Source organism: Meles meles, chromosome 12, assembly GCF_922984935.1.
Source record: "Meles meles chromosome 12, mMelMel3.1 paternal haplotype, whole genome shotgun sequence".
Classification (NCBI taxonomy): domain Eukaryota; kingdom Metazoa; phylum Chordata; class Mammalia; order Carnivora; family Mustelidae; genus Meles; species Meles meles.
The window spans coordinates 83,387,461-83,414,989 of NC_060077.1; the positions used below are offsets into that span (position 1 = coordinate 83,387,461).

Here is a 27,529-nt window from a genome sequence, read left to right on the forward strand (position 1 = left end):
GTTTTTGTGACTTCAACAAAATCAACACGTAGAAGTTTTAGAATATTATTTTTTCAAACCACACATATCCCTCTTCTGTTGGCATTCTTCCTTTTCTATACCATGCCCTCATCCTGCTCCCCAAAAGCTTTGACATTATTCCGTACTTTAACAGCTGTAGGGTGGAAGCACACATTTTTTTTTTTTGTCTTGTAAATTAATCATCTTACTGAATAAGAGGTAATTTAGGAGCTTAGAGAAGTTAAGACTTAACCCAGGTCATACAACTTTTAGCAACAAGTTTGGGTTTAAGACCAGGTCTCTTAAGGGTCCATGAGTCTTGGAACCCACCATGCATTAGGCATAATGTCAGAATATTCAAAAAGAATAATTTGGAGGATCCATGTGAATTCATTTAGTCTGTGACAACTCCAACTGTGGTACTACAATCAGTTTAGTATTGTGGAAAAATTCTGCCAAGAAATACCAAAGTAGACTCCTGAAAAATTCCATGCAGTAGTGGTAGCCCTCTATATTTCAGAAACAGCATTATCAAGAATTTGAAGACAATCTCATTTTCATCCTGGATTCTAAATTTGCTATTATACCTCAGGTTCTCCAGTAAGAGATAGATCTCTGTGTTAGAAAATCATGTGCATGTTTGTGATACATAATATGGTTAATCACACTTTCCATTCCAAAAAAATTAGAAAGTGGTGTGAAAATACAGGATCAAGGATGCATAATGTTTGAAATTAGGACTGTCCTGAGAAGAGTTAGGATGCATGATTAAACACATGTATGGTGGCTCTTCTAGAGAGAAGGAGTAAGGAAATTATGTATTAAATCTCTAAATGTTAATGTTTTTTAAAATTACAGATTGAGAAAGCAAGGACTATAGTCCCTTTAAGAGACCATCTAATGCTGTACTCTTTGTTTTACTGCAAAGAGCTGTTTTGCTCTATTTCAGCTTAGAAAGCTGGGGTGATTTGATGAAAGGTAGACGCTGGAAATGTGTCTCCTTATGGGTTGAAAACAGAACTCTCAGAGGCCACTGATGATAGCAAGGTCACGTCAAGGAGAAGTGGGAATATGACTGTGAGAGCATAGGCAGATACACAGAAACACTGCACCAAAGAATATCAGTGTAGAAAAAGTGAGGGTATCGTGACGTTATTGGCAGAACAGAGACTTTTAGAGTGTTGTTAACAAGGATACAGGACCAAAGGAAATTTTTCTTTTTGTTCTAAGTTATTTGATGGTTATAACCAAGATTGAAGAAATGAAGTTTCAAATACAAAAATCAATGACTAGTAAAATCATCATATGCCCCCAAAATATACTTGGCACTCATTCCATTTCTCTTTGTCCTCTAGGCAGCGCTCCATTCCACAATGGCCTCCCTTGCTGCTGCAAATGCAGAGTTTTGTTTCAATCTGTTCAGAGAGATGGATAACAATCAAGGAAGTGACAATGTGTTCTTCTCTTCTCTGAGCATCTTCACTGCCCTGGCCCTGGTCCGTTTGGGTGCACGAGGTGACTGTGTCTCTCAGATTGATAAGGTCAGTCTCAGTTGTGCCACCACCCATGGTTTCTGCGATTCATCAATTAGGGCAAATTGTTTCCTATAAGAGCACATTCTACTGCAATGGTACCATCTAAATGAAGATATCTCAGTGAGTCCCTCTCTGGGTGTGAAGAACCCATACTGCTTGTAGCACTTGTTTTTTGAGATGGGAGACAACAGGAATATTCTCAGAACCACCACTTTGATTCTTTTCTTTGGTACAGTGGTTCTCAAAATGCATTTCCTAGACCAGTAGCATTAGTATCACCTGGAGAACCTGTTAGAAATGTGAATGATTGGGCCCCACCTGAGACTTACTGAAACCATGGGGATGGAACCCAGAAATCTGTGGTTTAACAAACTCTCCATGTGTGCACTAAAGCTTGGGAACCACTGCTTGAGTAGAAGTAGATGAGAAAGGAGGGCAACAAGAAGATACCAGTGAAGTCCCACTTTATTTTTATTTATTTATTTTTTAAAGATTTTATCTATTTATTTGACAGAGAGAGACACAGCAAGAGAGGGAACCCAAGCAGAGGAAGTGGAAGAGGAGAAGCAGGCTTCCTGCCAAGCAGGGAGCCTGGTGCAGGGCTCAATCCCAGGACCCTGGGATCATGACCTGAGCCCAAGGCAGATGCTTAACGACAGAGCCACCCAGGTGCCCCTGAAGTCCCACTTTAAACACAAGTGACATGGGCACCAATGACATAATAGTATATTCCAGATAATAGCAACCTACCTGAATGGTTATCAAATTGTCACCAACACGCGTAGATAGTGCTTTTTAACTCACCCTTGTATACTACCCTGATCCAGGCTGTCCAGGGAAGTGACACAGTCACAGAACTGTAGTAGCTCAGTGGCAGGTGAGATCCCAGGTTCAGGCTGCCTGTGGAGGTCTTTGTTATCCCTTTCTGCCTCCTGGTCCCCCCCTCCCCCCATTATTTTAGTTTATAAATGAGAGCTAGAGGAAGATTGTCTATGTTGTAACCCGTCACAACTAAGCAGTTGTTGAAGATTGTTTGCTCAGATAATCTAAGCGAGGACAATTCATTTCTCATTCTGGATAACTCAGCGAATATTTATTATTAGGGAATAACCACAGAGTCTCAGAACACCATTCTCCCAAGCGCTGGAGTGATTTGCAACCACAGTGCATTGAATACTTTTAATGAGATGATAGCAGCTAACTGCTGGAAACTTCATCAATGTCCAGCTCTGGGATAAGCTCTAAGAGTATCTTATTGGCTGCTCCCAATAGCTCCGGAGTAGGGACAATTACCCTGATTTTTGTGTTCCTGTGCCATCTTAGTGTCAGCACTATGATTCAAATTCATGGTGATCTTCTAAATCAGGGTTTCTAAATCTCAGCCCCACTGACATTTTGAGCTAGATAATTCTTTGTCATGAAGAGGCTTTGGTATGCATTATAGAAGGTTAGAAGGTTTAGCGGTATCCCTGGCCTTTCCTCACTAGATATCATTACTGTACCTCTGTCCAGTCATGACAATCAAAAATGTCCCCAGATAGTGCCAGATATCCCCCAGGAAGGAGAGTCAACCCACAGTGGAGAACTATTTGGCTTAAAGCCACCAAACTGAAATGCAGCCCAAAGTACATTATTGCAAAGCCTCATTTATTTTAAAGTTAGTATAAAATATAAAGCCTTTGGAGAAAAAAAAAACTTAGTAACCAATAAAAATGTATCCATTCATTGGTATAAGTACATAATGTTTTAGAACCAAGTAAAGCAACGCGGTGTCATGGAAACAAAACACTGGTCTGGGAGTTAGAAAATCAGATCCAGGGGTGCCTGGGTGGCTCAGTGATTTAGGCCTCTGCCTTTGGCTCAGGTCATGATCTCAGGGTCCTGGGATTGGGCCCCACATTGGTCTCTCTGCTCAGCAGGGAGCCTGCTTACCCCCCTCTCTCTGCCTGCCTCTATGCCTACTTTTGATCTCTCTCTCTCTCTCTCTGTCAAATAAATATATAATATCTTAAAAAAAAAAAGAAAATCAGATCCAAATTCTGATTTGGGAAAATTAGTTCATCCATGTGGGCCTCATCATCCTCACCTGCAAACTATTGGGGTTAATTTGGGGGTATCCACTTAATGAATAGCTTAAAATTTGTTCCTGCTCCATATGTTACACAAAGATGTGTAGGCTCCACACCTATGACAAAACTCCATGCCTTTAACCCAACAGAAGGCACAGTTACTTGTTATTGTATGATTTTGGGTTAGGAACATTCCTGGGCTATTGCCTGATTCATTTCCCAAGGTCTCCTTGCCCCCCAGCAGCCTGGCGGACAAGGGTCAACCGCTCATGGGAAGTGGGTCACAGTGGATTCAGAGAACCTATCTTACTGGGGTCTGCTCTTCCGTCACCACTGGAATCAGTGCCTTTCCTGAGCTACTTTTTATACCTCTTGCTATTGTAACCTCCTATAAGAAACATGGAAAAGGGAAAAATGCAACTGTAGACACAGAAACATTCATATAATTCATTGGTCCAAAATTTAGTCATCTGCAGTAAACCTTCTTGGAAATTAATTGTTAAGCCTCCTCCTCCAGTCCCCAAACTCTGTCCCAGATAGTTTCTCCTTGCAATACCTGACACTTGACACTGTGGGTCACATATGTATATTTTTAGAGAAATCAAGCCTCAGTCAATTTAGTTGTAATTTATGGCATCATCCATCTTTCTCTCTTAAGCCTTGCCATGGACCAGTGTTCGTTCTTGTTTTCAATGCTCAGATGGTCACAGTTGGGCCAATAGAAATCTCTTTAAACTTGTCATTTTTAAACAATCCTTTCAGATGATTCTAAATCTTTGCTAACTGACAACACGATGTTCTGGTTCTGTCCTGAAATTTCTTGGCTCAAGATGGGTCAGGTCTCCCACTCTCAGTGAAACCCTGGTTCCTTTACTGGACAATAGCATTGAAATCCAGAATATATATATATATATATATATATGTTTTATATATTATATACATAATATATAAAATATATTTAAATACATATGTATATAATATATATTATATACAAAATATATAAAATATATTTTAATATATATTATATACAAAATATATAAAATATATTTTAATATAATGGTTTTTGTTTTATTTTAATTTTTTAATTTAAAGTTAAACCTTATTTATTTTTTTTAAGACTGAAACACCTGGAAAATATGTCACAGCCTTGAAACACCAAACATAGGCACATAAACTACATTATCATTTCAAGTAATAAGCTGTTAAAAAGAGAACAAGGTCCTTATCAAAATGATAAGGTGCTCCAGCAAGGGCAGGAACACAGCTTGCTACAAAGGCCATTAGGCCAAAGTGGTATTTGGTGGTGGTGGTGGTGGTGGTGGTGGGGAGGTTGCTCCTCTTTGTTTTAAAGGAATCATAGCTCAGTCTTGAGTTGCTTAAATTTTCTCCCTTGACCTTTGTTGCTCAGGGATTATCTCAATAGGGGGTAAATAAGCTAGACTGACTTTACGCTCTCATTCCATCTTATTCTATATAAACAGATGTTTTCCAAATCCCGTACTTAATAACTGTCTTAATTAAGAAGACAGCAATTCATCCTTCAATGTTCCTTCCTGGATACTTGTACTCGGTGCAATTGAAGCCCCTTTCCCTTTGAGGGAGAATGCCACTGTCACCGTAAGGACGTCCTGTGCCTCTGCTTCCGAGAGCCTCAGGGCGCATCATGGCAGCTAGTGAGTGGCAAGGGCTGCTTCCCATACTCATGGAGCATTACCACCCATGTATTTGCAGGAGCATCCTCCTAGTTGGAAGATGTAATGTCTTTTCCAAGAAATGCATATCCACATCTTCTTGGCCAGAAACAGATAGCCACAAGGAAGTATTCAAAGTTCTTACCCAAACCACCTCTCCCACCTCCACACCTTAAAAACCAGGCCCTTGTATATAAAACAAAGCCAAGCAAAACAAAGATCCAGAAACCTTTTCTTTTTCCCCTTCTAAATTAGTGACCTCAGGGATTTTGTTTTATAGCTTACGGAAAATGATTTGGTGATCCTTCTGGTAAACAGGAGTTTGGCAACAGACTGAAGCACTTCTGCTCACACTAATATAGTGCTTTTTCAAATGTACTTTTCTTTTCTCTGAGCTACCTACTCTTCTCTTTTCTCTCACATAGCATTTCGTTGAAATAAAGTATGTCATAATTTTTTTTATCTTTAATCATGTCTTTTTATTACAGTGTTATTTAGAAGTTATAGAAATATGAATTTTTTTTAAAGATTTTATTCATTTATTTGAGAGAGAAAGAGAGAGACAGAGTGAAAGAGAGCATTAGAGGGAAGGTCAGAGGGAGCAGCAGACTCCGCATGGAGCTGGGAGCCTGACGCAGGACTCTATCCCAGGTCTTCCAGATCATGACCTAAGCCAAAGGCAACCAACCAACCAACTGAGCCACCCAGGCACCCAAATAAGAATTTTCTTTAAAATAATTAGGTTTTACCAAAAACATTTCAAAAAATAATCATTTTAATATGTTACTTATTCTACCACTTTTGTGGGAAAACATAATAGTTTTATAATTTGTCATGAATACACAAGTGGAAGGCCACTGGGATGCAATGATTCATAATCTTTTTTTTTTTTTCTAACCTTCGGTCTGAAGATCCTAAAATTTCTTAATTTGTGATGGCCCATGATTTTCCTTGTTTGCCATTATCTGAATATGTTATCAGTTATGAACAAGAAAAAGAAATTCTGATTTTCCTTCATAAGGTCAGTCAGGGGATATGAGAGCACAGGACTGCCGGCATTTTGGATTATGATGAATATGCCCTTTGATATTTTATTTAATACCTGTTACATTTGAATATTTACTAGTATCACTATTCACCTTTAGTCATGGTAGTTGTATTGTTGAATGTGTAATATCTTAGAATTTTTGAAAATAAAAAAAAATATGTGCATCACGTCAATATTGTACCAGCCCAGTTTACTAAAAGCCTATTAGGAATGTCAGAAGAGACAACTAGATTATTATCAAAATAGAGTAAAATTATAAATGATCAAAGAATAATATTAAATATTTTTACTCGTTAAAGCTTTTTTCAAAAAGTTAACAAGAATGACTTCTGGGGATTCATATAATATTTATAATATTTCCTTGGTTCCACAAGAATTAGTTCAGAAAAGACATTAGCATTTTTGAATCCTGACACTGTCCCATGATATTTTATGTTTCTGGTACCTCCATATATTCCCAAATACCAGTCTATCTAATGCCAAGGCAAAATGAGAAAGGAACCTGATATTTTTCATGTTCCACAGCGGCATCGAACTTGGGGGGCAGGACATCTGGGGCATGAAGCATGGTGCCTCCATGCCTGCAGAGACCCCACCGGTGAATATTAAATTTACTACTGATTTGTATATCAAGTTTGCCTTATTGCCTTTGCCTTATCTCTTACTCCATCTCGTGTTAATTATTATTTCAGATTAAGAGAATGTAGAAATTAAGGTAGGTTCCTATTCTCTGTGACCTATTAAGACTAATAATGACACTCATTGCCTTCATACCTTTTCATGTATCTTACGGAGCTCTTCCATTTCATCCTAGCCAATAAGGTGGTGCTATTGATTAGGGGTCCAAAGTCTTGAAGTTGAAAGCCTCCACAGATGCACAAATAATAACACTGACTTAATCAGATTCCCATCCATAATTTCTTTACCCAATTTCTACCTCCCACCAGGGATATGGTTCAAATATGGCACACATGACTCCCCCTCTTTTTTAAAGATTTTATTTATTCATTTGAGAGAGAGAAAGACAGAGAGACCACAAGCAGGGGGAGCGGCAGGCAGAGGGAAAGAGAGAAACAGACTCCATGCTGAGCAGGGAGCCTGACCTGGGGCTTCATTCCAGGACACTGGGATCCTAACCAAGCCAAAGGCAGACTCTTAACCCTCCGGGCCACGCAGGCGCCCCCGCATATGACCCCTTAAAGAAAACCTACATCTTTTTACAGAAAATCTTACCTGTCTCTGTTAGTGCGCGTTCATTTTGCTCCAGACGGCTGCATAAATGATTGTCACTTCGTAGGCCCCTTATCACTTCCTGGTAGAAAAGCCAAACGTTTTGCCTTTTGGATCCCATGGACATAAGGTCCTGGGGAAGTTAAAAGTGCAATAGATACTAGATAATAGATAAAGTGCAATAGAAAATCAAAGCTTGGGCAGGATAGCAATTATTAGAATAATGGGATTATGAGAGCCACACTGGAAAAGGAAAAGCCTAAAACTACTTAATTTCAAATAATTGTAGGATCTTTTTTGTTTTATTTTGTTTTCACATCTCTCAAGTCCCAATTTCGCTTCTTTTGGGATTTCCTAGATATCCAGTACCTTTGTCTCTCTTCTATATCTTCGTGCCTGCATCATTAGCCTTAATCTTGCCTGCCATGTGGGCAAATAAAATTTCTCATTGTCTAGGTTTAATCAGTGAGTAATTATTAAATTGCTCGGTGAGAGTGAGCAAACCAAAATGATTTGTAGACACAATTCATTTTGTAGCCATCGATTTATTCACTCTGCCAGCTTCTGGCACTTTCCCCAATGCATGATCTGTGCTCTGTCAGGAGATCACAGTCATGATCTGTGTTCTAACCAAGTCCATAGCTACCTATTTTTTGCTACCAAACACACACGCAAACACAACCACTAACAATGAATCCCTTCCTTCTGTTGTTTTGCGGGGTCCCTTCCTGTGGAGCAGGACCTGCTAACTGATTTCCTTGCTCCCTGTTTGCAGATGCTTCACTTCAACACACCCTCGGGATGGGGAAGCTCTTCTCAGGCTCAGGTAAAGAAAACACGTTCTTTCAAGGAAACAGAGTGTGAGACTGACTTTAGAGAAATCACTATCTCTCTGATGTATTTAATTCTGCTTCCCATCTTTGAAGGATGGGAAGCAAAGGAATGTGTCTCACTCAGATTTCCATCTTGTGACATCTCAAGGACAGTTTTTGGTAATTTACTTGTTAATTATTAACTTACCAATATTTGACTTCTGTGTTGGCCAGATTTTGGAAATAAATGTTTTGCTTTTATCCTTTAATATTCACAGCCAACTTACATTGGTAAAATGAATTATTTAGTATACATGCAAGGCAAATTCATTATCTGCTGTTAGTAATTTTATTCTTAAGTTAATTATTTTATATGTGTTGCCGAAATGAGCACTCAAGTTAACTATTTTAGTAAAAATTGTCATTAACTTTGATCACAGGTACTATTTGAGAAAGGGCAAGAAATTGTAAATAGAGGTGGCGTTGCTGAATTTACAAGCATCATTATTTTTTAGTTCTTTCATGGAATAATATACATATTTTGTTATGTGTAAATAAGAGTGTGGATATATTTGCAGTCCTGTAATACATTTTTATACACCTTTTTAATAACAGCCAGGACTTCAGTCTCAGCTGAAAAGAGTTCTCTCCGATATAAACACATCCCATAGGGATTACAAACTCCACATTGCCAATGGTCTTTTCGCAGAAAAAGTGTTTGACTTTCATAAGGTAAGTGTGGCCTCCCCTGTCACAGGTTATTTCCACTCTGGACCCTAGTTCAGTCCATCATCTGCAAAAGGCTTTTGTCTTTCTACAGAATGACACAATGGTGATTTTTTTTCTTATAGCTGCTAATTATGTTCCCAGACATCTCTGAAATTTCATCTCTCCTGTTTCTTGAGTACAGCTTTACTGGAGCTGAGCACTCCCCCTATTCAGGGTCCCCAGACTGAGAGGCTCCAAAACAGAGGAAACCATGTCCTCTGGCAGTGATGGGGAGGGAGGAGCAGGTAGCCCACTTAGGGTCGTCGGTGGGCAGCAGAGGAAAAAGTCTACCTCCTTTTCCTCTGAGCTTTGTGTCTCCTGGGATTGTTGTGGATCCCCAGGGCTGAGTTCACCTCCTCTGTTCTCAGCCACGCCCTTTCACCCCTCCTGCCAACAGTAACTTTGCCGTGAGATCATTTACGGCCCTGAGTGTCCTGGTAGGGGACATAGGCAGATACAGCCAGCTGCTGGCGGAGGAGTTGCTCGGGCTGGTCCAAAGGCAGGGTCTGGCTCACGTGAGGTCAGAGAGTGAAGTTTCCACGTTACTGGGTGTTTTCTGTGCTTTTCAGTTCACTCGCTGTGGCTTCCTGCTCACGCAAAGACCAGTGAGACCCAGGCTGTACCCTATAGGCTCCTGGGCTTCTCGCATGCTCCACACGTGCGTTACAGGCACTGTCGCTGTCGCGGTGACAGCCGGAAGCTGGTTAGCGCTGTTCAGCAGCTGCGGTGGCCATGATTTTCAGGGCGTGTTTGTGCTCCCTGTAATTCTCCACTTGTCAGACAACCATAAAGCTCTGCTTCCGTGACATCTCTGGGCTGATCTCCGCTGTGTCTGTGCCAGCTGTCCGTGCTCCACCCAACCATTATTGTCTCCTGTCTGTCACCCACACAGATCTTTGTCCCTTCCTACACCGCGCCCAGGCCCTTCGGCAACCTGCCAGGTATGAAGCACTAGGCCACTGTGTGTTTTAATCTTTCCAAAAGAATCCTACACAAGCTTTCCAGGGCCGCCTTGCATGCTCAACTCCACATTTCGTGTCTCTTTTCCCACACGTACTTCGGACTCCCTGAGGGACTGTTAACCCTTTTAACCTGGAAGTTGATGTGTCTGTCATGTTACTATTTATAGCACATTTCCATGTTCCTTTATCTGGGACTCAGTGTATGCACCCAGCACAGGAAAGGTGCGATCCAGTCACCATCAGGGAAATAGAGGCTGCCATTGTTTTTCCTCCCAAACATTTACAAACACAGCTATTCTAAAAACTACTTTTGATTAAAAGCATGACTTGCCTTTAGTTCTCAGTGCAGTGCAAACATAGATCATCTCCAAATTTTCTACATTTTGTTGTGTAACAGTTTTTTACTCATATTTGAATATGAAGGAGGCTATTTGAATTGAGGAAGATAATAATAATGTATAATTTTTTTTTACAAAATGTGTGGAGAAGACCCAGCCGCCATCTCTGATACTTTTCTCCACTCTCCTCCCTAAATCTGTGCTAAATCTGTATTGGTCAGACCTCTGTGAATGTCATTCCCTATTGCCCCAAGCTCTGCCACCATTGAGGGTGACTTCAGTGTCCCTGTGACAGCCAGCTGTGAGCTCAGTTTCCCTCCTTACAGTCTCCTGAGCCTCTTTCCCTATGCCATTACAGTAACAAATGCCCAAGCCCCACCCTGAAACTCATCAACGCCCAGAACTGTTCCACTCCTGAAATCTACAACTGGAGTTGCCCTGTCAGTGGCCACATCATTTCATGCTTCTCATTCTCTCATTATTTCGGTCCCACTCTACCTGTTCTTCAACTGCATCGAGTTATGCAATTTTTCCATCTCTAATCATCTCTCAACATAGGAGCTCTCTCTTTCCCCCAACAGCCCCACCCGGATCAGTCCCATGACTTCCCTAAGCAGCTGTGCCTCGGCCCATAGGTGACACTTGTGCCAAGCCTCGGTGTGTGCGGTCACCACCAGGACACCACAGGCTCCTAGCCCTGCTAGGTGTCCTCCATGCTGTCCAGCAGTCAGCTGGGCGCTCACAGTAATTTCTCTAATTCCTCACACCAGTTTCTGAAAGCTCTTCTGCTTCTCTCCATTTCTCAGCAACCCCTTACGGCCACCATCAGTTTCAACTAGGTCTATACCAGGAGATCTAATCTCTGCTTCCTTAGATTTGTTTAGTTGGTCCTGGAGCAGGAAAAGGGCCCAGTGCCGTGGGAGCTCAGGTAAGGACTAGAAGCCATGGGAGTTGGTGGAAATGGCCCTGGGTTTTCTTTAGTGCACATCCTGCTTCCCCTGGTTATCAGAATCACAGCAGTAACAGGGTGTCACCACTGCCTTCGGGTGCAGTGGGTGGGTGGACGTCTGGGTCATCTGGGATAACCTGAGACCTCAGGGTGACACCCCTGTGCTCCTCAGAATTGCTGCTCTCGGTTTCTGGGGTGACTGCCTGCGCGCCTACTGCTCTCCGCCTACCCAAAACCCAACACTGGGACTTAGCTCCTACATTTTATAGCCATTTGTTGTGTTCACCTCAAAAATAGAATTCCCATACTGCACAAGCACTTTCAGCTTTCAAACTTCTTCTCTCTCTTCTTTTTTTTTTATTAAATAGGAACTAACTTTAATACCGAAATGGAAATACATGTTGTAATATACATAGGATGAATATTTTAGTTCTGGACAGGCCATTTGATCTTCTTAAAATTAATGGAAGAATTTTTAAGAGACAAAACAACAGTGTCTCTTTCTTAAAGGTGAATACATCATATAAGTTCTTGGAACAAATTGTATCTAGAGAAAAAAACTAGACTTGAGTTGTGTAATATTCCAGCTTCTCTTCTATAGGTAGAAGCAAATCTGCCTCAGAATAATGCATTTTCATTTTTTTAAAAATTTCTTTTCAGTGTCCCAGAATTCATTGTTTAATCACCACACCCAGTGCTCCATGCAATATGTGCCCCCAGTAGGCTCACCAATACCCTTACTCCTCTCCCTTCCAAAACCCTCAGTGTGTTTCTCAGAGTCCACAGTCTCTCATGGTTCATCTCACCCTCCGATTTCCCCCAACTCACTTCTCCTGCCTGTCTCCCAATGTCCTCCGCGTTATCCCTTATGCTCCACAAGTAAGTGAAACCATATGATAATTGACTCTCTCTGCTTGACTTATTTCACTCAGCATAATCTCTTCCAGTCCCATCCATGTTGATACGAAAGTTGGGTATTCATCCTTTCTGATGGAGGCATAATACTCCATTGTATGTATGGACCATATCTTTATTCATTCATCCATTGAAGGGCATCTTGGTTCTTTCCACAGTTTGGTAACCATGGCCATTGCTGCTATGAACATTGGGGTACAGATGACCCTTCTTTTCACTACATCTGTATCTTTGTGGTAAATACCCAGTAGTGCAATCGCAGGATCATAGGGAAGCTCTATTTTTAATTTCTTAAGGAATCTCCACACTGTTTTCCAAAGTGGCTTCACCAACTTGCATTCCCACCAACAGTGTAAGAAGATTCCTTCTTCTCCACATCCTCTCCAACACATGTTGTTTACTGTCTTGTTGATTTTGGCCATTTTAACTGGTGTAAGGTGGTATCACAATGTGGTTTTGATTTGAATCTCCCTGATGGCTAATGATGTTGAACATTTTTTCATGTGTCTTTTAGCCATTTGTATGTCTTCTTTGGAGAAGTGTCTGTTCATGTCTTCTGCCCATTTTTTGATGTGATTATCTGTTTTGTGTGTGCTGAGTTTGAGGAGTTCTTTATAGATCTTGGATATCAGCCCTTTGTCTGTAGTGTCATTTGCAAATGTCTTCTTCCATTCCGTGGATTGCCTCTTTGTTTTGTTGACTATTTCCTTTGTTGTGCAGAAGCTTTTGACCTTGATAAAGTCCCAAAAGTTCATTTTCACTTTTGTTTCCTTTGCCTTTGGAGATGTATCTTGAAAGAAGTTGCTGTGGCCAATGTCGAAGAGGTTACTTCCTATGTTCTCATCTAGGATTCTGATGGATTCCTGTCTCATGTTGAGGTCTTTTATCCATTTCGAGTTTATCTTTGTGTATGGTTTAAGAGAATGGTCATGTTTCATTCTTCTACCCATAGCTGTCTAACAACCAGCACCACTTATTGAAGAGACTGTCTTTTATCCACTACATATTTTTTCCTGCTTTGTCGAAGATTATTTGACCATAAAGTTGAGGGTCCGTATCTGGGCTCTCTACTCTGTTCCACTGGTCTTGTGCCAGTACCATGCTGTCTTGGTGATCACAGCTTTGTAGTAAAGCTTGAAATCAGGCAATGTGATGCCCCCAGTATTGTTTTTCTTTTTTCACATTTCTTTAGCAATTCGGGATCTCTTCTGGTTCCATACAAATTTTAGGATTGTTTGTTCCAGCTCTTTGAAAAATGCCAGTGGAATTTTGATCGGGATAGCATTAAAAGCATAGATTGCTCTAGGCAGTATAGACATTTAAACAATGTCATTTTCCTATTTAAGCAATAAATTCCTATTTCCACTTGTCTTTTACTTGACATAGAAAATAGGCAATCAGGGCAGATCCATATCCCAAATAATACTCTGCCCTCTTTCCCTTTTCCCTTCAATATCAGGGGGAACACTTTGTTTAATGCATACATCCTCCATTTCTCCTTGCCACCTCACCCCCTCCCTCACCCCCAGTTTCTTGATGATATTTCTGTATTTTTCCTGAACTTCTGTCCTCTGTTTTCTTCTTCTTCATCACATATAAATGTGCTCCAGATACACATCTTCTTAATTTTTCTCTCCTTTTTTTTTTTTTAATTTATTTGACAGAGAGAGAGATCACAAGTAGACAGAGAGGCAGGCAGAGAGAGAGAGAGGGAAGCGGGCTTGCCGCTGAGCAGAAAGCCCGATGCGGGACTCGATCCCAGGACCCTGAGATCATGACCTGAGCCGAAGGCAGCGGCTTAACCCACTGAGCCACCCAGGCGCCCTCTCCTTTTTTTTTTTAAAGTTACCCCATGATTCTCTTTCCATTCCTGTGTTTCTCACTCTGACAGTCTAAACTTGAAAAATCCTATTCGAAGGGTGATATGTGCAGGCAGAATCCATTTTTTTCACCCTCTTTCACTGCTCCATCTATCACAAACTAGCTTCAACCTTCCACATTCTCCTGAAGCTGTTCTTACCAAGGTGACTAATGGCTTCCAGTGGACACCAAGCTATGGGCACTTTACCTGCCTCTTTACTATTCAATGCTATTGGAGCTTCCTGAAACTTTCACCTCTCGGGGTTTCTATGGCATTGATTTCTCCTGGTTTTCTACCTTCTCTTCATTTCATTTTCCCTTGTTTATCTTTATTCCTTTATTCATCTCTGAAATACTGTTTCTCTTTAGGGTTCTGCCCTCTGGGCTCCTCCACTGTGAGTCTACTGTCTCACCTAAGAAGAGACGATTGACTTAAAAAGTTTAACTTGATGTTGTCCTCCGTACCTCCACAGCTCATTCATTCCTCACCCTCAATGTCATGATCATCTCTCTGCTTGCCTACTGCCAGTCTTCAAGTGGGCATTTATAGGTTCTTCAACACAACATCTCTCTTATCCCCACATATTCTCTTTCCTCTGGGTTCTCTTTCAGTGAATGACCTACCAGATATTTTGATCAACTTTGACATTTCCTTTCCCTGGAGCTTCACTGTCCATTAGTGAAGAAGAGTTAATTATTTTCCTTCTACTTTCAAAGAAAAGTTATTTGAAATAATTTCAAACTCACATAGAAGTTCCAAGTATTATAGAAAGAACACTTTCCTTCTGAAGCATTTAAGATGCTTTATCACATTTGAATACTTTCATGTAATTCCTACAATGGCATTCTTCTACATAGTCACCATACAACCATCAAGATCAGGAAGTTAACAGTGTACATTCAGCCCATCTTCAGATCCTTTTGGGTGTCACCAATCAGCCCAACATCATCCCTCATAGCAAAGGACTTAGTTCAGAATCATGCATTATATTCTGTTGTTGACTCACATTTAGTCTCCTTCAGTTTGGAACAGTTCATAGCCTGTCTTGACTTTCATGATCTTGACACTTTTGATGATCATTTAGTGTCCAGTTTTAGGCCAGTTATATTTTAGAATGCCCTTCAGTGTGGGTTTTTTTGATATGTCTTCATGATTAGAGTCCGGTTTTCTCCCAGCGTTTCTGAAATGATTGTTATATAATATAGTATAAGTTTAAGGTATAGAACATGTTGATTTGATATACTTACATCTTATGCAAGAATTATCACCTAGTATTAGCTAACATTTGCACCAGATTTGATGGAAACATCCAACGAAGCCTGTTTGTTTTTGTTGTGTTATCCCTGTGGCACACTGGCAGAATTCTGATTTATCCTGTTGCTTGTCCTGCCATCTTTGGTCACATGATTACAGGGATGTATGCTGGGCTTCTCTGCTGTGAAGTTACTCTTCTTCCCTTTGTTGTTAAGTATCTTGTGAGGAATGGCTTTCAGGCTGTGTAAATATCTCATTCTTGATAAAAGATATTTATTTGTTTATTTATAATAATATGGACCCATGATGTCTTGTTTTAGCCAAAGGAGTAATCCATCATATTATTTTCATGTTCAAATTATCCCTTCTATTGACATCTATATTTGTTTGACATGCCCACCTCATCTGAGCACTTTCTTTCTTGCACCATGAGAATTTCTAATCTCATCTTCTTTCCCTGCCTCAGCCCTAGAATCAGCCATTTCTCCAGGAGCCCTAGTTCCTTTTTAGGAAAATACATGCACATATTAAATCAATGTTCATCTTTTTACCCAAATGTAGTGAAACCCATGAGTTCCTACTGATATCTCCAATTTCCATCAAACACCACAGGGTTCATTTTTTTTTTTCTCTTTTTCTGTGTTTGTTTAACTCCCTTCTCCAACATTGAGAAATCTGGGTGCTATTATTCTTACATATTTACTTGTTTGATCAATCTCCCTCTATGTAACCCATTTCCCATCACTGATGGATGCTGTTGCTCCTCCCAATATGAAAACACCTTCTTCATCCCATGAGAGATCTGCCCCTCCATGCTAGGCTGCATGTGTGTATATATATATATATATATATCTATGGAGTATACATCTTCCCTCCTCTTAGTCCCCCACATCCCATGGAGGTTGCCCACCACAGAGATGTTCCTGTCACTTTTTTTGGGCTTTGACACCCCACAAGATTGTCCACTTCACACTATTTAGGATCTAACACCTGCATGAGGCCACCCCTCCTCAGGAATGCCTCTGGATTCTGCCCAAGATTGAATTCCAGAGCTGGGCTTCCCTGACAAGGCAATGTGTTCTTTGTCTCCTTTGGGTGGTAATACTTTGTGTTGAATTGCTCCTCACCATGATGGAGCTGTGCCATCCATCCAGCTCTGCCGCACTTGTCCTCCCCACCCTGAGATGTGTACCTACCTAGATTTGCCCCTCCTAATGGCTTTGAGTCTCAGCTGTTCAACAAGGAAAGGGAAAGGTAGGGGATAAGAAAGAGCTAGGTCTACCTTCTTAGTGTATCTCTAAAATTTGTTTTGTCCTCCCCATGGCCCTGGAAACTGCCAATGCTTCAGTTCAGGACCTCTTTATATTCCTAAGGATAAACTATAAGGACATTTTAGTAAGTCCCTCTATTTCCATTCATTTTTTTTTCTATGCTGATTTCAGAGTCCTCTTTATGAAATGTACATTTAATTATATCACTCTCCTGTTTAAATCCTTTTGATAACTCTCCCTAAAATAAAACGAAAGCTCCTTTTCCAGGGAAACAAGACAGTCATGCTCTTCCTCTATCCTGGCTCCTGTCCTCCATTTTCCCCTTTCACCACATGCTTCAGTCATCACAAATTCCTGTGGGTCTCCTGAGTGTGCAAAGATCCTCTTACTCCTCTGAGTGTATTACTGCTTGGGGCCTCACCTTTTCTGCTTATCCTCTTCAACTTGACTTCTTTTTTTTTTCAAATGCAGGCCAGGTCCAAGGGCTTGAGCTTTATCTTAAGTACAAGAAGTTGCCTGGAAACCTTCTTAATGCTTTCAATAGGAAGCGGGTGACACAAGCAAGGGAGATGAGCAAGGACACTGTTGAAGTACTTAGGGTGAGAAAACAGTGCTAAAGCCAAGGAAGTGGGCTTTAGCCATAATCCCTGTTAGCCTCCCCTAATCCACTTCAGATAAATTTAGGTTCAAATAGTGTGCTTGCTGTGCAAATTCAGTTTCAGGTTCTCCAGCAACCTGTCCAGCCATATTTTCATATTTCTATCCATATTTCTTCATCTTTGAGTGGGGAATGAGTTCTTGAGTAAAATGGTGGAAATGAAGAGACAAGTTCAAAATCAGAGTTGTTATATGCTTAGTTAATGGTGACTTGTGACTATAAGAACTATGTATCACTTACAGAACTGTAATTATTTATATTTATAGAACTATATTGAGTGTGCTGAAAAATTATACAATGCCAAAGTGGAACGAGTTGACTTCACAAATGATGTAGAAGATACCAGATATAAAATTAATAAATGGATTGAAAATGAAACACATGGTGAGTGAAACCCTATTTTTTTTTTTACAAGATTTGTCAGTGATATGTGAATACTGAGGATGGCCAACTTTAAAGCTGGTCATCTTTTGTAAGACATGCAAGGAACAGTTCCTCCTAATCCAAAGTAATGATTGATGCTATTGAATATTTCTCATGCACTCTTGGTGGTAAGACAAATTGGTGCAGCCACTATGGAAAACATAATGGAGGTACCTCAAAAAATTAAAAACAGAGCTATCAATATGATCTAGTAATTCTACTACTGGGTATTTATCCAAAGGAAATGAAAAAAACACTAATTTGAAAAAATGCATGTATGCCTGTGGTTATTGCACCATTATTTACAGTAGCCAAGATGTGGAAGCAACCCACATGTCCATCAGAAGATTAATGGATGAACAAGATGTGATATATATCTCACAGATAGCTAGATAGGAATATTACTCAGCCATAAAAAGGATGAGGTATTTACCATTTGCAACAATGTGGACAGACCTAGAGGGTATAATGCTAAGTGAAATAAGTCAGACAGAGAAAGACAAATATCATTTCATTCACATGTGGAATTTAAGAAACAAAACAAAGAAAAAAGAGGCAAACAAAAAACTGACTTTTAACTACAGAGAACAAACAGATGGTTAGGTGAGGTGTGTTGGGGGATGGGACAAATACGTAAAGGAGATTAAGAGTGCACTTACCTTGTTGAGCACTGAGTAATGTATAGAATTGTTGGATTATTGTATTGTACACCTGAAACATAATATAACACTGTATGTTAATTATGCTTCAATTAAAAAAAACCAGAATGGTGGTTACCAGGGTTTGGGGATTATTGTGTGAAGGGCAGTTGTTTGATGTATTTAGAGTTTCAGTTTTGTAAAGTGAAGTAAGTTCTGAAAATGTGATATACCACAAGGCATATTATAGTTAATACAACTAACCTGTTAAGATGGTAAATTTGATGGTATATGTTTTTTAACATAATCCTAGCACCTCAAAAAATCAATGCTTCCTTTTCCCATTTTCTATTCTAGTCCTTGGCTTTATATACAAAGAATAAGTTGACCTAGTTATGTTCAGAGCCTACGTTCATATCTGTGTTTATATTTTTTTCCTTCACATTCTATCTCCCATATTTTTACAGACTACTTTACAATTTTTATGACCATTTAATCACATAGGTCAAGTATGAAGTAAAGAATGTAAACATCCTTAATAGTTTTTTATATTTACTATATGGTGGAATGGTAATATTTGGGTTGTATTGGTTACATCAAATAAATTATTAAATACAAGAGGAAAATTGCTTTAGTATTTGTCCACAATGTGGTTCTGAATAATCTTAATAATTTGAATGCTTTATACTTTTCAGAAATCTTACCTATTACATTTCTCATTGGATTGGTAAACAAGCCTATGAAACAAATGTTGATTTCATTATGACCATTCATAAATTACTATGTGGGAAATATATTTTATATCATTACTTCCTCTAAAAGATGCATTGTTTATCTTTCATTTAAAACTCTCTTCATGTATCAGAATAATGTATGTGACAAAAGTGGTACCTTCCAGAAAAAGTACATTGCTTTATTGGTGTTTTCACACAGCTAAAAACTGAATTCCAGCAGATGTTCTTGTTGAGTTCAAAACAAATAAGGAAATGTATTCATTGCTATTTTGTTAATCAATTCATCCCAAACCTAGTCATTTCTTTACTTAAGGCTTGACTTGGATTTATACTCTGAACAACATACAAGTATTTGCTGAGTGTGGTTCTGTCTCAAAAGTATGAAACATGTGACTTGCAAACATTTGACATACTACAGCTCATCCTGGGAACAAGAATACAGTGTCCCAGTTTTCTTTTGTTTATTCATTCATCATTACCTCAGTAGAGGGTTACTTGGACCATTAGCCACCACATGTTCCAAATATACTATTCACAAATGAAGAGGAACCGTGTAATTGTTTTTCCTAATAACTGAATGGAATTCTATTTAGTGTGTAGTTTTTAAGGGTATCAGATTGCTAATATCTTTTTCCATCAGGACAAATTATTCATTTCTCTTCTTTTTTCATGCAAATATATTTCAAAAATTATTCTTATTTTGATTAGCATTAGTTCTCAGTACTCATTTGGAGGGAACACTTCAAAATGCTGTCAACATTCCAACAAATCCACCCAAGTCTTACCACCCCAACTCCATCCTTCACACACTGCCAAAGCAGTGACTCATCATGACCGTGTCCTTTCTTATCTTCCAATGAATCCTGAATGATTATTTTCCATTGCTTTCAGGATAACCCAAGATTATTACCAGACATTCAAGGCTCTTCATTACTGGCCCCTGCCTCTAACCTTTCCAACCTTACTTTCCCTACACATTGGAATGACTTAGGGTTTCTCCAGATACACTGTGCTCTTCCGTGCTTCCATGTGTTTGGGTAAACAGCCTCTGCTGTATGTAGATTCCTGCCACCTTCCACCTTGCCGTCAGCTCAAGCAGAGGGCCAACCTGAGATGGGTGCCCCTCATCTGTGCTCCCACAGCACACTCAGCATGTGGCTGTGGTACCCCATGTGTACAGCTGCTCCCCTGCAGCGGACCACGAGCCCAGTGATGGCAAGGACTGTGCCTCTCATGGTTGTGATTCAAGTATCGAGAATAGGGTTGACATCCAGCAAAATCTTGTTCATGCAGAAGGAAGGAAGAAATTAGCCCAACAGAATGGAGTTAAATTATATTTGAAGTGCTGTGGCCTTGTCGAGGCAGTAAAGGTAGTTTGGTGCTTAACAGCAAGGAGGGGCTTTGGGAATTGTCTTTCTGGGTCAGAATCCTGGTGCCCTAAATTTCTTGTGTGATTTTGTACAAATTACTTCATCTCTCTGTGTTTCAGCTTCCTCAACAGGAAAGTGCCCACCTCACAGAGATTTTGTGAGGATTAAATCAAACATTGTACATAAAGTGTTCAGAGAGTACTGGATGGAGCAATTGCTCATAGGTTATTACAATATCATTGTTATTATAATTATGTTGTAAGGAAAATATCATGTTCACCTTGTATTTTTTAAAAAAAATTATTTTAATGGGGCACTTGGGTGGCTCAGTTGGTTAAGCATTCACCTCTTGATTTCAGCTCAGACTGTGATCTCAGGGTGGTGGGATCAAGCCCTACCACGGCGGGGGTGGAGGGGGCATCCTCAGTGGGGAGTCTGCTTGAGATTATCTCTCCCTCTGCCTCTGTCCCTCCCCCTGCTCTCTCATCTTCTCTCCCAAATAAATAAAAGAATCTAAAAAAAATACATTAAAACTTAACGTATTTTCTCCATTTATATTTCAAAAGGCAAAATCAAGAACATCTTTCAAGCAGGTAGCTTAAGTTCCTCGGCTGTAATGGTGCTGGTGAATGCTGTGTACTTCAAAGGCAAGTGGGAGCTGGCCTTCACCAAGAATGAAACTGTAAATTGCCTGTTCAAATCTCCCAAGGTATGGGAATATTTTTTAGATTTTTTTTTTTCCAGGAGACCTGGGTGTCTCAGTTGATTTAGCATCTGCCTTTGGCTTAGGTCATAATCTCAGAGTCAGGATCCTGAGATCAAGCCCCGCATCAGAATCTCTGCTCAGTGAGAAGTTTGCTTCTCCCTCTTACTCTCCTCTGTGCTTTCTCTCTCAAATAAATATAAGATCTTAAAAAAGTTTTTTTGGTCATAATATTCCTTTGCAGAAATTATGGTATTTGCATAGATAAATGATGGATTCATCATTTCTTTACTTATTTCTTCTCTAGTTACCCAATATTAAATGGTGACTTGCTTATAAAACAACCTATTTTCCTGATAATGCAGGTTATCGTACACTATTGGAGGTGCCCCATAAATTGATATTTCTTAAAATATGTTCAAATTTGAGAAAGGTAATAACGTGAATTCATTTTAAGATAATCTAGTTGGATGTCTATAAGAAGAAAATATAGCAAAAGTGTGCTTTTCATTTTTTGTGATTCTAACTATGGGGTAGATAATTTTAGTCATTTAACATCAGTGGTTTTTCCCGAGTCAAAGCCAGGATGTGTTTCCTTTTACAAAGGAAAAAGTTATGTTTAGTAAAGTTATGAATTCTCAAGTGTCAGTCTTTTTAAAAAAATTTTAAAAAGATTTTATTTATTTATTTGACAGAGAGAGACACAGTAAGAGAGGGAACACAAGCAGGGGGAGTGGGAGAGGGAGAAGCAGACTTCCTGCCCAGTAGGGAGCTGAGGAGGGGTTTGATCCCAGGACCTTGGGGTCATGACCTGAGCCGAAGGCAGATGCTTAACAACTGAGCCACCCGGGTGCCCCCCAAGTGTCAGTCTTAACCAACTTTTGTAAAACATATATTCTTGTGGGGTGTGTGTGTATGTGTGTGTGTGTTTTACCAATTTGTACACAATAATCTTATGGGATAGTAGAGACTTTGGAGTCAGAAATACTGTGTTGGGGTCCTTGCCTTGCTTCAATGCCAATCTGCATTGTCTTAGGCAAGTTCACTTAACCACTGCAGACCTTCCCATCCTCACAAATGAGGCAATTCCACTAATTGACCTCTAAAGTTTCTCTCAGTCTCTCAGCCTTTTGTGTTGAAACAGAGAACCTCAGATTAAACTTTTAAATTTGGTTTTATTTATTGAAATGTTCTTTCTGCATTCTTCCACATCAGAACTTTTAGATACAGGATTGGTGAGAGCTGGTAGAAATCAAAGATCGCTGAATGAGTGATAAGTATTGCTATGAATAGTATAGATTTTTTTTTCTTTCATCAGAAGTCAATTACAGACCTGTACTATCAAAATCACACAATTTAAGAATAAGGTCTTAGGGGCACCTCGGTGGCTCAGTCATTAAGCTTCTGCCTTTGGTGCATGATCCCAGGGTTCTGGGATTGAGCCACGCATCTGGCTCTCAGCTCAACAGAAAGCCTGCTTCTCCCTCTCCCACTCTCCCTGATTGTGTTCCCTCTCTTGCTGTGTCTCTCTCTGTCAAATAAATACTTAAAATCTTAAAAAAAAAAAGAATGAGGTCTTATAAAAATACAAAATCTATAGCAATCTTTTAAAATTATAATGCTATTTAATAATTATTTGTTACCTACTATATAGACATTTTCAGATAAAATGCTAAGTGTAAAGAAATGAACCAAGTTCTAGGTACAGTAACTCACATGATCTTTGTAACAGTCCTGCGCAGTAGAGACTAATTTTACCTCCATTATATTGATGAAAAAAGGGAGGCACAGAAAGGTGAAGTAACTCGCCAAAAGTTGCATGCCGGAAGTTTTAAAATCAGGCAGTTAATCTCAAAGTCTGTACTTTGTACCCCTAAGCCGTGAACCACTGCAACCACTATTGGCAACAAGTCAGGAAAAATCTACAGGATCAACCAAATGAAAACTGAAACACTATTCTTATAAGTGAAATAAGGTAGACTAATAAAAAATTTTTGTGACTTGACTTCCAGTGTCCTGGGAAAGCAGTTGCCATGATGCATCAAGAACGGAAGTTCAATTTTTCCGTCATTAGAGACCCACCCCTACAGGTTCTTGAGCTCAAGTATCATGGTGGCATAAGCATGTTCATTATGCTGCCTGAAAATGACCTGTCCCAAGTAAGTTGCTACTGCCACTTTCACTATTGGGGAATTAGAAAATTTTTAGGATATTATTGTGTTTTTATGCATCAACTTTACAATTCTGGGTTGTAAGAATTAGAGATTTACCCCTATTCATTTATTTGACAAATATTTAAGGAGTACCTACTCTGTGCCAAATGCCATTACAGTTACTGAGATTGACTTACTTCTGTTTAACATAATTTTAGTTGAATAGCTATGTAACTGGAACCCTCTCAAATCTCAGCCTTGGAGAGAAAAATGGCATGAGTTTAGGTCTTTGCACTTGGCCATGAAAATAGTCTTTCATGTATTATTGGAATTTGCACAGACTATTTTCAGGCAGGAATGATACTGTGGGGTCTGGAGTCCTGAGCCTTTGTGCACTGAAATGTATGGTCTCATTCTGAGCTGCTGTGCCTCTGGGGAAAGCAGAGGTTAGGGACTGCCCTGTGACTGGTGTGACTAGGACAATAGACCAGCACGGTACAAGAGGCAAAGAGTGATAGTTCTGCAAAGCCAGGAAGAATCACTGTATCTCAGATCCTGATCTTTTTTCAGGCCTATCAATGTAGCCTCCTGAGCCTGTGACCTGAAATCCCAGAAGCCTGGGTGTCAACAACCCTCTCTGTATTTCCAATCAAAAGTAATAATAGACACCATTCATTGAGCACCTACTATGTGCCAGGCCATGTACTCTGAGCTGCATTTATGTTACCTCATTTGATCCATACAGCAGTCATGTGGGGCAGGGAAAGGAGGCTCATGGAATTTGATCAATTTATTTGATAGGTACATACATATGTACAAATATGTGTGTGTGTACACACCTATCAGCTACCCTAAAATGTTACAACTAAAGTTTAAAATATTTTTTTGTTTTTTGATTAGTAAAATATTGATGCTTGCTTATAAAATAACTGGGAAGCTACAAAGAATATAAAGAAATTCTCTTCCTACCTAGAGGCATTACTTCTATCCATCCTTTTTCTATGATTTAGAAACATGATTTTAGAACTTTAGAAATACAATTTCTAAATGGACAAAACCACTGAATCATTATAATGATTTTCATTTAGTTTCATTTTAATTACCTGTTTTTTGATGAACAGCAAGAGGAATGTCATGAAGCTGCTATTGTTAAACCTAAAGTGACAATATAAAATATTAATACTCATATTAAACCAATAATTCACTTGACAATCTTTATCACAATTAGATTTTAGCATACATCAGTTATTTTAACTTCAAATAATCTACCATAACAGAAAAATTAGCCCATATAAGACAAATGGCAGATAACAGGAAAGATAGATTTGTTCTTATACTTATTGTCTAAGTTATTCTTTTCTGTAATAGATCTTCCTAATAATGTATAGATCAGATAAGTATAAATCTACATTCCTACATTATCCTATAGACATATATAATCCTATGCAATGAAATAATGGGGAAGTTGGCTTTATAGTAAGCAAATGAGGAAACAATTCTAATTCAGAGTGAGAAGTTATTATAGATTAACCATAAACTGGATAATTTACACACATAAAATTTTAATCAGACAAAATTTGATTAAACAAATTTAGGTCCTTGATAAGGATAACTGTGAAAAGCTCTTTAAAATTCCAATGAGACTGAATTTGAGAATAAATATCTACATATAAGATTTATAAGCAATGTGCATGAAAAATCTTCCCTGTGTACATCTGGACTAGTCCCTGATCAACTCTCAGTATTCAGGAGTTGGTGAATTCCATTTGTGAATCATTGGGGGCAGCAGTGGTGCTGGAGAGAGGGCCTTGGGCTCCTAGCTATGTAACTGACGTGCCCAGCTATGCAATTTGGCATATTTCCTACAATGTCTTGAACTTCAGTTATCCCATGTGTTGAATAGGAGGATGTATTTGGTTCCAATCCCCCCAGTGGTCTAAGCGACTGTGCTAGAAGGTACTGATCACCTAAACTCTGGAGGCTAAAGCTCTGGGCTCCTTGCTTTGGGCCACCTGCTGTTTCATTGGTTATTCTGGCAAGCTATGCAAACATTACCATTTTCTATGTCGTTCATGATGGGAAATGGTCAAGAAATGCTGACTTAAATGACCACTGAGCTCCTTTCACCCTCTGATGATCTCTGCTACCCTAATTCCTTCACCTGCCCGTTGTTCCACTTTGACTGTATTTGTTCATATGTGGGCAGAGAAAAGAAATGCCTTGAAATACAAGTAAGTCACACCTTGTCATAGCAGAGCAAATTAAACATGATTTGTTAAAGAGTGCTTGAACTATTTGTGCTAATAATTTCCCATTTTCAGAATCCTCTGGACCCATTGACATACTTTCACTCAAATATCCAGAAGAGAATAATTATGGAAAACCATCTATCTTTGTAGTTGGTGTTTTATCTGTCCCTTAAGCATATTGAATTGCCTTTTCAATATTCCTACAGATTGAAAACAGACTGACCTTTCAGAATCTAATGGAGTGGACCAATCCAAGAAAAATGAGCTCTCAGTATGTTGAGGTGTTTCTTCCTCAGTTCAAGATAGAGAAGAATTATGAAATCAAACACCACTTAAGAGCCCTAGGGCTGAAAGACATCTTTGATGAATCCAGAGCTGATCTCTCTGGTATAGCTTCCGGAGGCCGTCTGTATGTTTCCAAAATGATGCATAAGTCCTACATTGAGGTCACTGAGGAGGGCACGGAGGCCACTGCTGCCACAGGAAATAACATCGTAGAAAAGCAGCTGCCCGAGTCCAGGGTGTTCAGAGCGGATCGCCCGTTCCTCTTTGTCATCAGGAAGGATGACATCATCTTGTTTAGTGGCAAAGTGTCTTGCCCTTGAAAATACAGTTGGTTTCTATTATAGTAGTTCCTACCACATCAAGGAACCACCACAAGAAGATAGATTTAGGTGTAATTGAAGCACGCGGTGTTTCCTTTGTGTTTACTTCCTTTTAATATTGGTCGGCAGGTGATTTTGGAGACTTGACCCTTTGCAGACACTTGTTTGATTGTCCTGACTCTGCTTTAGCCTATCTACCACTGTGTGCCTCACATATTTCTAAGTTCATTCTCTTTCTGCCCCAACTCATTCCCATCATTCCTACCCGCCGCCCCCCCCACACCTGTCCGCATATTCTCTTTCAACCTGGATGGAGCTAGGCATCACGTCGGGGAACTTCTGGTAATGACAATGTGGAAGCAGCCTAGGGATTCGCCTGAAATTCTATAGTTATCCCAGTTATTCCAGTTTCATTGCAAATGGGCTTGGAAGGAAGTCCAGCTACTGAATATCAGTATGAAGGATTACCTTTCCCCACTGACCTAAGAAGACACTGAAGAGTTTCCTTCACACATCCTGATTTGAAATCAGTGTTGAATTTAGATGCCAAAAAATACAGATTTGGGATTGGGGGACAACTGAGATATTTCATTAATAATTTCAAGTTCCTATCTTTTGGGCTTTCCTTGATAGAGACTTTTTTCCTTGATGGAGACTTAACATGTACATAGTTTTTCAAACATTATGTATCTTTGAACTTTGCCATTTGTTATTTGCAGTATATAGTTCACATGCTGTATAGTTTATTCTCTGTTTATCAGAATAAATAAATACAACATGGCTGTACAGTGTGATTGTTCTCCTCTAACCAATTGTGGACTACTAGTACTTCCTTTGTTTGCTAGGCCAAGCAAATTAGCAATGAATAGAAAGAATGCTTTTTTTTTCTTTCTTATTTTTTATAAACATATAATGTATTTTTATCCCCAGGGGTACAGGTCTGTGAATTGCTAGGTTTACACACTTCACAGCACTCTCCATAGCACATACCCTCCCCAATGTCCATAACCTCCCTCCCCCTCTCCAAACCCTCCCTCCCCCCAGCAACCCTCAGTTTGTTTTGTGAGATTAAGAGTCACTTATGGTTTATCTCCCTCCCAAAGCCATCTTGTTTCATTTATTCTTCTCCTATCCCCCTAACCCCCCTTGTTGCATCTCCATGTCCTCATATCAGGGAGATCATATGATAGTTGTCTTTCTCCAATTGACTTATTTCACTAAGCATGATACCCTCTAGTTCCATCCACGTCGTCGCAAATGGCAAGATTTCATTTCTTTTGATGGCTGCATAGT

General features: G+C 39.5%; 1 protein-coding gene across 2 annotated transcripts; it reads left to right on the forward strand.

Moving 5' to 3' along the window:
* The first annotated feature begins 1,373 nt into the window (after positions 1–1,373).
* SERPINB7 (serpin family B member 7) lies at positions 1,374–26,236 on the forward strand. 2 transcript variants are annotated; one of them, XM_046025883.1, is made up of 7 exons: positions 1,374–1,541; positions 8,349–8,399; positions 9,001–9,117; positions 17,628–17,745; positions 21,093–21,235; positions 23,242–23,388; positions 25,838–26,236. In XM_046025883.1, exons 1-7 carry the CDS (start codon positions 1,374–1,376, stop codon positions 26,234–26,236), a joined length of 1,143 nt encoding a protein of 380 aa, XP_045881839.1. The 2 variants fall into 2 exon arrangements, with proteins under 2 accessions (XP_045881839.1, XP_045881840.1); XM_046025884.1 differs by lacking the exon at positions 8,349–8,399.
* Positions 26,237–27,529: the final 1,293 nt, after the last annotated feature.